Below are 13,106 nucleotides of genomic sequence, written 5' to 3'. Positions count from 1 at the left end.
CTTTGTTATAGTAGCTGTCTTAGTGGGTGTGAGGTGGTCAGACACATGCTTTTTATCAGATCCTCTTCTCCAGCCCAGGGCTTTGCATCTGTTGGTCCTTTGCTGGAATCTTGCCTCCTCCTCATCCTTTAGGGGTTAGCTTAATTCTCACTTCCTCTACAAAGTCTTCTCTGGTCCTGTGAACTAAATTATTCCCCCATTTAATCTCTCTTATATTATTCTGTTCATTTCCTCTACAGCACTTACCATACTTTATAATTATATAGTAAGAAATCTTCTTTTCAAACTCCTATTTGAAAACTCCTCTTTTCTAACATGGAGGGAAAGGGCCATGTTTGTGTGGTCCCCTTGTGAACCTGGTTCTGAGCTCAGTGCCTGGTCCACAGTAGGACCTCAGTGAACTGTCTCATGAAGCCTTGACTGGCCTGGTGCTCATGTTTAGGACAAGTTGCTTCAGGATCTCTCACGAGGCAGCAATGTGTTGACCAGGGCTGTGCTCTTACCTGACGGCTCAACCAGGAAAGGACCTGCCTTCCTACTCACTGATGCTGCTGCAGGCAGGACCCGGTTTCTTGAGGATGGTTGGACTGAGGACCCCATTTCCTTCCTGACTGTTGTCTGGAGGCCACCCTCAGTTCCTTGCCCCGTGGGCCTTCCCAACGTGCAGCCCACTTCATCAAAGCCAACTTGAGAATCGACTAGCAAAACAGAAGTCATAATCTTTTCTAATCTAAACATGGAAATGACATGCCCTCGATATTGCTATATTCTTTTGGTTAGAAGCAAATTATTCAAGGGGAGGAGACTATACAAGGCCATGTGTACCAAGAGGCAGGGAGTGTTGGGGCCCTCTTGGAGGCTGTGCACCAAAACTGTTCTGCAACCCTCCTGTGAGTGCTGTAGGGCACTCAATAGTTTTATAATACATTTCTGTTTGGCTTGAGCTAACCAGACTTGGTGACTGTTGTTTGCCTTCAGACGAATATACAGATGCTCATAGGCTTAACAATGGGGTTACTTCCTGATAAATCCATCGTAAGTGGAAAATATCATAAGTTGGGCTAGCCGGGTGGCTCAGTGGGTTAGAGTGCGAGCTCTGAGCAACAGGATCACCGGTTCAATTCCTACATGGGCCAGTGAGCTGTGCCCGAGCTGAGCTGCCACTGAGAACTGCCACTGGGTGGCCGGATGGCTCAGCTGGTGAGAGCACATGCTCTTAATGACAAGGTTGCCGGTTTGACTCCATATGTGATGGTGGGCTGTCCCTTCCCCTTCCCCCGCAACTAAGATTGAACTCGACACCTTGAGCTGAGCAGCTGCGAGCTACCAATGGGTGGCCGAATGGCTCAGCTGGTTAGAGCGCACGCTCTTAACAACAAGGTTGCTGGTTTGATTCCCGCATGGGATGGTGGTCTGCACCCCCTCCCCCCACCCTCCACAACTTATAGATCGAAAGCAGCGACTGGACTTGGAGCTGAGCTGCACCCTCCACAACTAAGATTCAAGGACAACAACTTGACTTGGAGCTGATGGGTCCGGAAAAAAAACAATGTTCCCTTCCCCAATTCCCCAATAAAATCTTAAAAAAAAAAAAGAAAGAAAAGAAAATATCATAAGTTAAAAATGTATTTAATAGGGCTGGCCGAGTGGCTCAGTTGGTTAAGAGCTCGCTCAAGAGTTTGAGCTCTGAGCAACAGAGGTTCAAGTCCAGCCCGAGCTGAGCAGCCGCTGAACTGCCAACAGGTAGCAGGATGGCTCAGCTAAAAAAAAAAAAAAATGTATTTAATATGCCTAACCTACCACAAACATCATATCTTAGTCTAGCCTACCTTAAACCTGTTGGGAGCACTTACATTAGCCTACAGTTTCTTCTCAAGGGTAATTGCCTTCCTCTTCTAATCACCAGAAGCAGGAGACACAGATGGGCATTTTGTAGACATGATGAAACACAAAAAACACACACACCAAAAAAATATCCAAAAACCGCTGGCAACACAGTACACTGTATTGATTGTTTACCCTCGTAATCCCGCGACTGACTGGGAGCTGCGTCCTGAGAGACCGTCTTACCGCAGATCTCTAGCCTGGGAAAAAATCAAAATTCAAAATTTGAAGTACTGTTTCTACTGAATACATGTTGCTTTTGCACTATCATAAAGTCTAAAAATCATAAGTTGAACCATTGTTAGTTGGGGACCATCGACTTGTTTACTGTTCTGCAATATTGTGAATCATGGTTTCTATTGATGTAGCTCCTTTCTGTGTGAGTAATTAACACTGCTAATTACTCCCCCTTTTTTTTTTTTCAAAGTTATCACTTCTGTGTCTGAATACTTGACTACCTCGGAGCCAGCCAGCCAGCATCCATCAAAAACTAGTTTGGATATTAATCTCCACAAAGTTGATAGAAGAGAGGTTAAGAATCTCTTAAATTAGCCTTATCAAAATAAGAAAACTGAGTTCTGTTTCCATAAAACTCATATCCTGCCCAGGGTTTTTGCAGTTTATCCTCATTTGGGCGATGATGAGAAGGTTGCTTTCTTTCCTAGAGGTTCTGCAGAATTTCAGTATCAGAAATCCCATGCAAACTAGTTTAAGCAAGAAAAGGGAATTTGTTGTTTCCCATAACTAGGAAAAATACTGGGAGGCTCACAGGATCAAAGAAGAACTATAGAGCCTGCAACCAGCGGCTCAGTGCAGGCAGCTCTCTCTCAAGCTCTAGTTGACATCTCTATGATCTTTGTGTCTCCCTTTCTCGGCCCCCACTCTTTACTATTGCAATCATGCCTTGGTATGTGACCTTTAGTCTTTCAGCCAGAAGGGAGAGAAGGGTTGGGCCATGCCTTTATTCCCAGTGCCTTTATATTCCCAAGGATACTATGTTAGGCCAGGCCTGGGCCCACATGGCCACATTCCTGTTGCCAGAGGAAAAGCCACGAAAAACTACTGCCCAGTACAGGCTCTGACTCGAGCCCATTGTCAGCGCCCCTTCCCCTCAGGCATGGACAGATCAACCATGTAAGTGACCCCCGAAGTATTCGAGATCCCAGAAAGGACAAGACAGTGCCATAGTCTGTGTTAAGGCCCTGCTTGGGAACTGTGGATTGGTGAGTGTTTTTCATGGAGTCTTAGAATTTGTTGCATTGCACACAAGGTCCAGTGTCTTAGCCCTTGGCAAAATAGAGTCACACTGAATTTTTCTGATATAGAGTTCACTTGTTCCCTAACTACCTGACAGTTGGGAAAAATTATTGTAGACACGTGAAGGCCAGGGATGACATGGGAAATAACTGTCCATTTCATGGACTCATGACCAGAGTTAAATTACATTAACGAAAGAGGCCAGAGCTTTTTATTTACTGCCACTTTCTGTGATTTATGGAGAGATTTTGTTTTGTTTTTAACCTTTCAAGTAAGGAATGATTTGTCAAGTTCATGAAAATCACATGTATTCAGACTCATTAATCTTAGTGCCAAGGGTGAGTCTTGTTTTTAGATCCATGAGATCTTGGATTGAGCTCAAGATCCGTCAGACTTGGTTCTTGGAAGATGTAATATTATGCTTCCTTTAAATATGTATATTGTCACTGAAGTTACCCTAGTAATTCTCCCAAGGAAGTACTACAGGAAGTACTAAGAACTCACCCCAGTCTGGGACCATTCACAATTGCTCAGGGATGTACTCACAGCTGATCACTTGTTCTTTGGCCGTTCTTTATGGAGGCTCTGCCTGTGCTAAGTGCTAGAAGGAATTATGTAGGGTGATCTGCCTGATCCTACCTACTGATAGCCTGGTTTAGGGCTCTACCCCCAATTAAAGAAGCCACTCACTTTTACATATAGATTGGATACACTATTAAGGATGACAGTGGGGTGTAGATAAGTGTAGATAAAATTTACCTGATGTCTCCCAGAAGCAAAGGGGCATGTAGAGGGCGGGAACTCGGTTCTTGGTTCAGACAGACTTGGGTTTGACTCTTAGCAAAGACACCTCCCAGCTTTATGACGCTGGGAAATAGTTTACTGCTTTAAGCCTCTGTTTTCTCATTTGTAAAATGGGGCTAATAATAATACAAACCTAAAGGGATTGTTTGATGTGTTGTAATAAGATAATCCAAGTAAGATATGTAGCATTATGTGGGCACTTTGCTTTTAAACCACTATGGTAGTTGTAATAATCTCTGGAATAGTGATTTTATTTTGTTCCCTGTGTGTCCCCTTTCCACCATGCACTTATAACCTCTCCCAAGTCTCCATACACAGAATAAACAACCGCTGCCACCTGGGGGTGGCATGAGGCCTCCGGCAGAGAGTTTAGAACCAGGCCGACTTGGGCTTAAGTGCACAGGATTCAGCTCTCAGAGATCGAGTTCCTCATTTGTGAAATGAGACAGTAACACATGTTGTGAGGGGTAGAAATAATATATTTAAATATGTGGCAGATAATAAGATCCACTGTACGTTGGCTTTTGAAAAATTCCTCATCGGGGCAGCCAGTTAGCTCAGGTGGTTAGAGCACATGCTCATAACACCAAGGTTGCCGGTTCAATTCCCACATGGGCCAAGGAATTGTGCCCTCCACAACTAGATTGAAGACAAACACTTGACTTGGAGCTGATGGGTCCTAGAAAAACACACTGTTCCCCAATAAAATTTCTTTAAAAAAAAGAAAAAAATTCCTCATTGGGCATCTTTGACAGCCCAGGTCATAATGATGGTGTAAGTGAAGATCTCTAGAAGACACATCATAGCTGTCCCTGATGTCTGATTTATTGGCCCCGAGCCAGACTTCATTGCTTTTAAGTCTGGCCTGATTTCCTTTCAACCAAGGTCTATGGAGCCATGATAACTGCCACTTAGAAATCTGCTCTTCACATAGTTCATCCTGACATAGGTGTCAATTAAGAGTCTCATGCTCTACCAACTGAGCTAGGTGGGCGTGCTATAGGTGTCAATTAAGAGGCAGCATAGAGGCCAACCTCAGCTCCACCGAGAGTGGACGTGTAAGTCCAAATTATGAATGCACACTAATACGGTTGTGACTTTGCATCAAGACTGGCAAGAAACACTAGCAAATAAAAGATTTGTTTGATATAGAAAAAAATGATGTTCAATGGTCAAAAGTTTCTTGAGGAAAATTCTCTCCACTTCTGCCTGGTACTGGAAAGCTACAAGTTAATAAACAGCCTGTATTTTCCCAAGTTACTGATTCTTCACATTGCAGATTCTTCCCCTGACACCATTTCACATGGGTCCCTATTCAGGAGAGCAAACAAGCATGGGGGATGTTTAAAAGCTCAGGGACATCTGCTGACATTCTCCCTGCTTCTGTCTTGCAGCCTACTTCTGCTTCCTCCTGACGGCTCTGGGTGTGACCGCCGGTGCCCATCGCTTGTGGAGCCACAGGTCCTACAAAGCCAAGCTGCCTCTGAGGATATTTCTGGCTGCTGCCAACTCCATGGCTTTCCAGGTGGGGATGGATGGTCTTCTCTGCCTTAGGTGACACTGTGGGTGGAGGCACAGACATGCTCCCTGTGGAGTGGACATTCCTCTACAGCCATTCTAGTCTCAGTGCTCAGGCCCCAAGCACTCCCTGCCTGTCCCAAGTTTTATCTCCTCGTAGCTTTCCATGATGTAAAATGTCACCTCGGGACTTTGTGGCTCAAGACATGCTGACCTACAGAGGAGGAAAGGAAATTCCTCCCTCCAGAGTACATGCCCTCAACGTGTCCTGAAACCCTCAACATTCTTCTGGCTGTAATGACAGCCAAGTTCTGTGCTGAGCACGCTATATGCATATTGCATTTGATCCTCACCGTAACCCCATGTGCTATATGTTATGTGTGTCCCCATTTTACAGATGAGGAAAGTGAGGCTGAATGACGTTAAAGAACTTACTCCAATTATATGACTAAAAAAGGGAACATCTAGGGCAGGCAAATGCAGGTCTGTTACAAAACCATTGCTCCTACAAAACATATTCCTAACGTCACCCTTTAAGTTTGTGGTGGAAAGTCTATTCGCTATGGAGTCAGAAGACACGATTTGAGTCTTACTCTGATGGTTGATAGCTGTGAATCACTTACTCATCTCCAGTTTCTTCATCTTTAAAAATGTGAATGTAATTTTACTCCAGAGTTGTTATGAAATCATTGAAAATTGCAAAGAGCTATAAAAATGTGAGGCAGAATCATCACTGCACTAGGATTGGGCCTATAGGATACCCTTTAGGACTGTGCCAGCCCTAGATCATTTCCCGACACTTTGGCTGCTTTCTGAGCTGCCAGAATTTTGGTTTGATCGTGGGTCTCTATTTTCCCAATTCCTCATCTGATCCAGGCAGGGTAAGTGCGACCAACTTGTTTTCAAAGTTTCTGCCCATATATGAGTGCAGATGACTCCAGGCCCTGTGTGTTTTCATCCCTTGGGAAGAAATGGCAATTCCCAAAACTGCTTTAGGGTCCAGGGAAACAAGTGACCCAAGAGCCTCTCTGTGACCTTCAGACGTGCAAGTCATGTGGCCACCTCTGCAATGGGTCTTCTATCCCTGCAAGAGAGCCTGACCCAAGCATTTCTCTAAGTTGCTTTTGTGTCTTAAGAATTCAAATCCCAGGCCAGCCAACTGGCTCATTGGTTAAGAGTTGGCTTGGGAGCATGAGCTCTGAGCAGCAGGGCTGCTGGTTCAGATCCCACATGGGCCAGTGATGCTGTGCCCTCTACAGCTAAGATGGTGAACAACAACTTGATCTGGAGCTGGGCTGCCGTGAGTTGCCGGCGACAGCATAGGCTGCAGTGGAGCTGGCGGACAGCGGGCATGAGCTTTCATGAGCTGCCGTGAGCGGCCGTCCCATGGCTTTTGACCCATCTGCCTCAGCCAGGAAGAGCACAATGATCACAATACCAACATGGGACAGTGAAGCGACGTCCTCCACAACTAGACTGAAAAACAAAAGGACAGCAACTTGTCTATGCCCCTTCTCTGATTCCCCAATGCTGTTCCCCTCCCTCAATTCCCCAATAAAATCTTAAAAAAAAAATTCAAATCCCTATTTCAGACTTCCCTCCTACAGTCTAAACATTCATAAAGCAAATAGGATCTCACACAATAGATCACTTCGGGAACACAGTTCATATCCTGAATACCTACTGGTTATGATTCAAGCACTGTCGGGAATTAGTGCCAGCACCTAGGGCAAAAGCTATTGTGCACAGAGGAGTAGTGGGCAGCTTCTTGATTTCATGGTTTGTTCACCCCTGGCAAAGTGAATTCTGCTGCACTTTATTTTGACTTCAACCATCTTTGTTCAATGTTGTGCTTTGTTTATCATAACAACCAGTTTTGATAATGATAATTTAGAAACTCATTGACTTAGGTCTTAGATGCTATTTAGGACTTAACTCAGTAATTTCCATTTGTTTTGTTCAAGCAGTTTATTATTTCTAGCTGCCACTTACACACTCATGTAGTTTTAAAGCACCTCTATTATTGGAATTTTTTTCTAATGTAAATAACTTGGAATTGAGAGGCTAAACCTCTTTTTCCAGTGAAACTGCTTGTTTATAACTCAGTTTTTGAGGACCTGTTTCCTTGACAAAACATCACTAACAGAACACTGTGATTTTTAAATTTATTTTGGGGAGAAAGTACATTGTAGACCCAGGGCCTGGAATAAATTCTTGGCTTTGCCATTTGCTAGACATGGGCCTTTGTGCAAGTCACTGTTTCTTTATCTGCAAAGGAGGGCAGGTAGTGATACTTAACTCACAGAGTTGTTGGGAAGATGAAGTAATGAATAAAAAGTGCTAAGTTTATAGTAGCACTCAGTGAATACCATCCTCCCGCTTCTTTTTTTAAAAAAGATTTTATTGGGGAATTGGGGGAGGGGAACAGCGCTGGGGAATTGGGGGAAGGGGAACAGACAAGTTGTTGTCGTTTTATTCTTCAGTCTAGTTTTGGAGGACGTTGCTTCACTGGTCCAAGTTGGCACCATCATCGCGCTCTTCCTGGGCGAGGCAGATCAGTCGCCGGCTTCTGGACGGCCGCTCACTGCGGCTGCTGGCTGCTCATGCTGGCTGCTGGCTACACACAGTAGCCCATGGCAACCCACTGCCACAGGGGCTGCAGCCTACGCCGTCACTGGCGACTCACGGCAGCCCAGCTCCAGGTTGAGCTGTTGTTCAGCATCTTAGCTGTAGAGGGCAGTGTCACTGGCCCTCATATGTGAGATCCGAACCAGGGCCCTCTGGCGTCCCAAGCCAGTTCTTAACCATTGCGCCGCTCGGCCGGCCCCTTCCCTCTTCTTTATGAGAATTGGCGCGCCATCTCATTCATTTGTGCATTTTAGTGCCTATTATGTAGAAAGCACTCAGTGATTGTTAAATGAATTAATAGTTTTCAAAAGTATTTTTAGAAATCATTCACTTTGAACTGTGCCCCCTTCTTCCAGGCCAGCATTTGTGGTGATTTTTTTTTTCATTCATCCAACAAATACTTATTGAGCACCTACTATGAGGTAGGCACTGAGCTAAGTAAGCACAGTGGGTTTAGTGATTAGCAAACACAGTCTCAATCCTTGCTTTATGGAGCCTTCCATTTGTGGGATATTAGAATTCCCACAAGTTCCCACTGGAAATGTCAGTGCTGCGTGGGTCTGGGGTTTTATAACAAGGTCACTTAGGCCTAGGTGAGAGGTATGTGTAAGATCAGCATAGGGCCGGCTTCCCTACAATGCATAACTGTGTCAGAAGGAGCGAATGCAGTCGATCCAAACCACTTAAAGCTCCGAAGAGAACCACCTGGGAAAGAAAGTGAAAACTGTGCTATGATCTGCCAGTCTAAGGTACCGACAGCCCTGACTTAATGCAGTGTCATTGATTTAGTTTCCCTTTAATGTTCGCCTAGGTTTTTTTTTTTAAAGATTTTTTATTGGGGAATTGGGGGGATGGGAACAGACAAGTTGCTGTCATTTTGTTCTTCAGTCTGGTTGTGGAGGACGTTGCTTCACTGGCCCAAGTTGGCACCATCATCGTGCTCTTCCCGTGTGAGGCAGATTGGTCGCCGGCTTCTGGAGGGCCGCTCACAGAGGCTGCTGGCTACACACGGTAGCCCATGGCAACCCACTGCAGCAGGGGCTGCAGCCTCCGCCATTGCCTGCGACTCAGGGCAGCCCAGCTCCAGGTTGAGCTGTTGTTCCACATCTTAGCTGTAGAGGGCAGTGTCACTGGCCCTCATATGTGGGATCTGAACTGGGGCCCTCTGGTGTCCCAAGCCAGTTCTTAACGATCGCGCCACTCAGCTGGCCCCCCTCCCCCCCCTAGGTTTTTAAATATAGTTTCAAGAGTTCTCTTCTGCTGTCTTCCATCGGAACGGTCATGCCTTTGTCCAAAATGGACAAGTCATGCCATGGTTATCTTTGTTTGAAGATCAGCAGGTATTTTGCTAGATGTTGCAAACAAGATCTGGACCATCAAAAACAATTTCTTCATGTGAATAATGGCTCACCTCTTCAGTGAGCCAGGAAGTTCTGGATGGAAGGCCTGAGAGAAAGGGGAAGTGGAGGCAGCCTTTTGAAAGAGATTGTCTAATATCCTCCTCTTTTTTCTTTGTCCTTCAGAGAATATAACTAGCCGTATTAAGATCAGCATGATTGCTATGGGCTGAATTGTGTCTCCCCTACACTCGTATGGTATGCTCAAGTCCTAACCCCCAGTATCTCGGAATGTGACTGTCTTTAGAAACAGGGCCTAAAAGAGGTAATCAAAGTAAAATACAGTCATTAAGGTGGGCTGTGTTCCCAACTGAAGAAGAGATTAGATCACAGAGAAGCAGACAGGGAAGTTTACTATTTGTCAATTATACATCAATAAAACAGTTTTGAGAAAACCCCAAAAACAAGCTTCTTAAAATTGGGACTTAAACATTTGAAACTCCCTTTTCTCTTTCTTCTGCGGGGGGTGTATGGACTGGGCAGGGGGCGATAGTGGGAAAGGTGGAGGTACTTTATGTCTGAAAAGATGTCCCTGTGCTCTTGTCTTTGGGTTTTGCCAGAGATCTCTTCTTAAATAGGGTTTAAGGCTTTCAGTTCTTTCAGTTGTAATCTCGTTATTACACAGGAGCCCTATTGACATGGAGATATATGGTCCTGTGATTAGAGGTCAGTCTTTTGGTGAGCCTGAGCTGAGTATTTATCTCCCCGTAGGTAAATCAGGCTTTGGTAAAACCCAGTTGATTAGGCTCTGGTCAGGCAGTTTCTCTTGAGGACAGACCTTGCTAAGGAGAACAGAGAGCTCTGCGGCTACCTCGCTGCTTTTCCTGCTGGAAGAGCAAGGGGATTTTTCTCAGATATTCATGGCGAGAACCTGGTAGGGCCCTGGAGGTAAAATTCTTGAAAGTGTGGAGCCCCCTAGGACTGGGCCCACTAGGAGTTTTTAATTTTCAGGCTTGTCCACACTAAGCCTCCAGCAAATCCTCATTGACAGCTCCAAGTGTTGCTACTTATCCTGGTGCCAGCTGCAGGAATTGGCTCCTGGGCCTCTGCATCCAGTAGGGTGTGATTCTCTGTAACTGCCTGTTTGTCTCTCTAGTTTTCAGGGCAGCAGTTTGCCCGTGACCTCAATTCTCTGATGGATCTAAGAAGAGTTGTTGATTTTCAGTTCGTTTCGCTTTTTTTTTCTTGTTGCAAGGATAGCAGTTGACGACTTCCAAGTTCTTTACATGTCAGGCCAGAAAGTGGAAGTTGCAATGTGATGTGTAAATGTCACGTGGTCATGGGCCATGAACTTTGGCAGGTATACAACAACAAAAACAGCAGCAATTTTTGAGTGCTCACTACATATCAGCACTTCGTTAAGTACGCTGCCATCTGACAATACCCCTGTAAAGTAGATACTGTTATTTTCCTCATTTGATAGGTGAGAAAATTAAAAGAAAGAAGCTATGTAACCTGGCCAAGGACATACAGATTTAAGTGACAGAAAGGAGACTCAAGTGCAGGCGGCTAGACTCCATAGGTCACCCTCTCACTGATGCTCTAATGCCTCTCTCAGGATCAAAGTGTATATCTATCCTTTCATTTTGCAAATACGTGTGTTAAGCATTGTTCCCAGCACTGGAGAACAAGAGAGACGAGACAAGGTCCCTATCCTCATAACATGTATATTATAGCAGGAGAGAAAACAAATAAATAAGTACACAAAAGTATGAAGAATTTAAACACAGCGATGTGATAAAGAGTGTTCGGGAGGCAGCTTCTGTAGAGAGGATGGTCAGAGAAGACCTTGCCAAGGAGGTGGTGTGATTGCTGAGACCCGAGAGTGAGAACAGGTAGGGGAAGAACATTCCATACAGAAGCCAAAACCAAGTGGGAGCAAGTCTGATATGTTCAAGGAAGAGAAGGATGGCCGGTAGGGCTGGTCCCCATGAGTGTGGGAGATGGTTGTAGAAGAGGCCAGAGAGGGGGACAGGGGCCACACCAGTGCAGGACTCTGTCAGACATAGCAAGGAGTTCGGGTGTTGTCCTGAAAGCCATCGGAAGGCATTGTAAGATTGTAGGCAAGGGAACGACATGGCTTCATACATTTCAATGGCACAAGGAAACCTCAGAGCACAGTCATGAGACCCCAGAGATTCTGTGCCAGATTCAGGATCATGGACCAACCCACAGGCCTGCCTGAGTCTCTGTGGATGTGCGCATTGAGGAGGGAGACTTGGACATGGGCAGTGCCCTCGAGGATGGCTCAGGGTGTTAGCAGCAGCATGTGGTGGCACTTGGTTAGAAGGAGAGCCAAACACCAGCCCACTGCTGCAGGCTCGGGAATCCTGAACCCCGCAGGGCTCTCTGTGCAGGCTGTAACTCTCCTGCAGACATCCTGCTTCAGTGTTGGCCACCTCTCCTAACCACAAGCCTAAGCTGCAGATGTCCGGCCTTTCTTCCGCACGCCAGAAACAGGTTTGCCTTCCTCTTTTTAGGATGGGTGGATGTGGTGGGTTTCCTCCTCTTGTGTAAACAGGCAGCTGCAGAAGTGATCCTGACCCTGATGCCCCGAGAAACCTTCCCAGTGTGGTTTTGGAAGGTAGCTTGCATGCCGTGCCTCACACTGTCTCCTGCCACAGCATGTTGCCCTACTGGCACAACTAGAAGTCAAGTGGAAAGGACAAATGGCTTGGCCGCCTTTGAACAACTTCTCTGCTCACGATGATGGTGACTTATGGAGTCATTAAAGCATTATTGTTATATACGTACAGCTTTGTAACTGGCAGTATTGGCAGGATATTCTGACAGATGACAGGGCAGAGGTCAGTGGTATGTGTGTGTGTGTGTGTGTGTGTGTGTGTGTGTGTGTGTGTGTGTGTGTGAGCGAGAGCGAGAGAGAGGAAACTCCCCTGAGGCTGCTGTATTTTCCATATGTACTTACCTGGCAGGAATACACTTCCTACCAATAAAAACGTACCTTTTAAGGTAGAGATTTAAATGACTCCACCACCCTAAGATGCCTCACTTCCTTCTTTGTTGTGGATCTAGGTCAGTGAAAGCAGGTGAGATGAGTGAAATCACTTCAAAAGAATGAAAGGTGATAGCCTGAAATAGTGTGAGAAAAAAGTAACTCTATAGATGGACACGCCAACCGTTAGAGCTAGTCTGTCTCTCATGCTACCCTCCACAAATATAGCAGAAACATGCAGATGTTATATTCTTTGTACAACAGATGTGTTCCTTAGTATTTCAAAGTGGTTACATTTTTATAAACAAAAAAATGTATACTTTAAAGTCACACAGAGAGTTTTTATTTTAAGAAATACTTGGTAAAGTAGAGGGTATGTCTGTAAACAGGTAGCTACTAGATTTTATGTGTTAATTTGGCTCCATATTTATGTTGGGAAAAAAAGATGCACTTGCTTAAGATGAATTCCACATACAGTCCTATCAATTTGGAAGCTATTCTGAAACATGTTTTCAAGGTAAATGTTTTATTCTGCCTTCTTTTCATAAACCTTTAGAAGTGCTCAGACAGGACACCTTGTTAACTGTGCTCTCTCCTTTGCCAATCTCTTCCTTTCCTAGAACCACAGAAGGTTAGAGCTGGGAGACCTTAGGAGCCAAATCTGA

The 13,106-nt window shown here is 45.2% G+C and overlaps 1 protein-coding gene across 1 annotated transcript in view; it reads left to right on the top strand.

Annotated features, from left to right (window-relative positions):
• The window catches only part of SCD5 (stearoyl-CoA desaturase 5), a 152,614-nt gene that overhangs the window by 82,304 nt on the left and 57,204 nt on the right, over window positions 1-13,106 (top strand). The window contains exon 2 of the mRNA XM_019652158.1: window positions 5,340-5,470. Coding sequence (XP_019507703.1) covers window positions 5,340-5,470 — 131 coding nt within the window. The remainder of the gene's footprint in view (window positions 1-5,339; window positions 5,471-13,106) is intronic.

Source organism: Hipposideros armiger, unplaced genomic scaffold (assembly GCF_001890085.2).
Source record: "Hipposideros armiger isolate ML-2016 unplaced genomic scaffold, ASM189008v1 scaffold_175, whole genome shotgun sequence".
Lineage (NCBI taxonomy): Eukaryota > Metazoa > Chordata > Mammalia > Chiroptera > Hipposideridae > Hipposideros > Hipposideros armiger.
The sequence above is the reverse complement of the archived record's forward strand: the minus strand, read 5'-3'. Positions and strand labels throughout refer to the sequence as shown.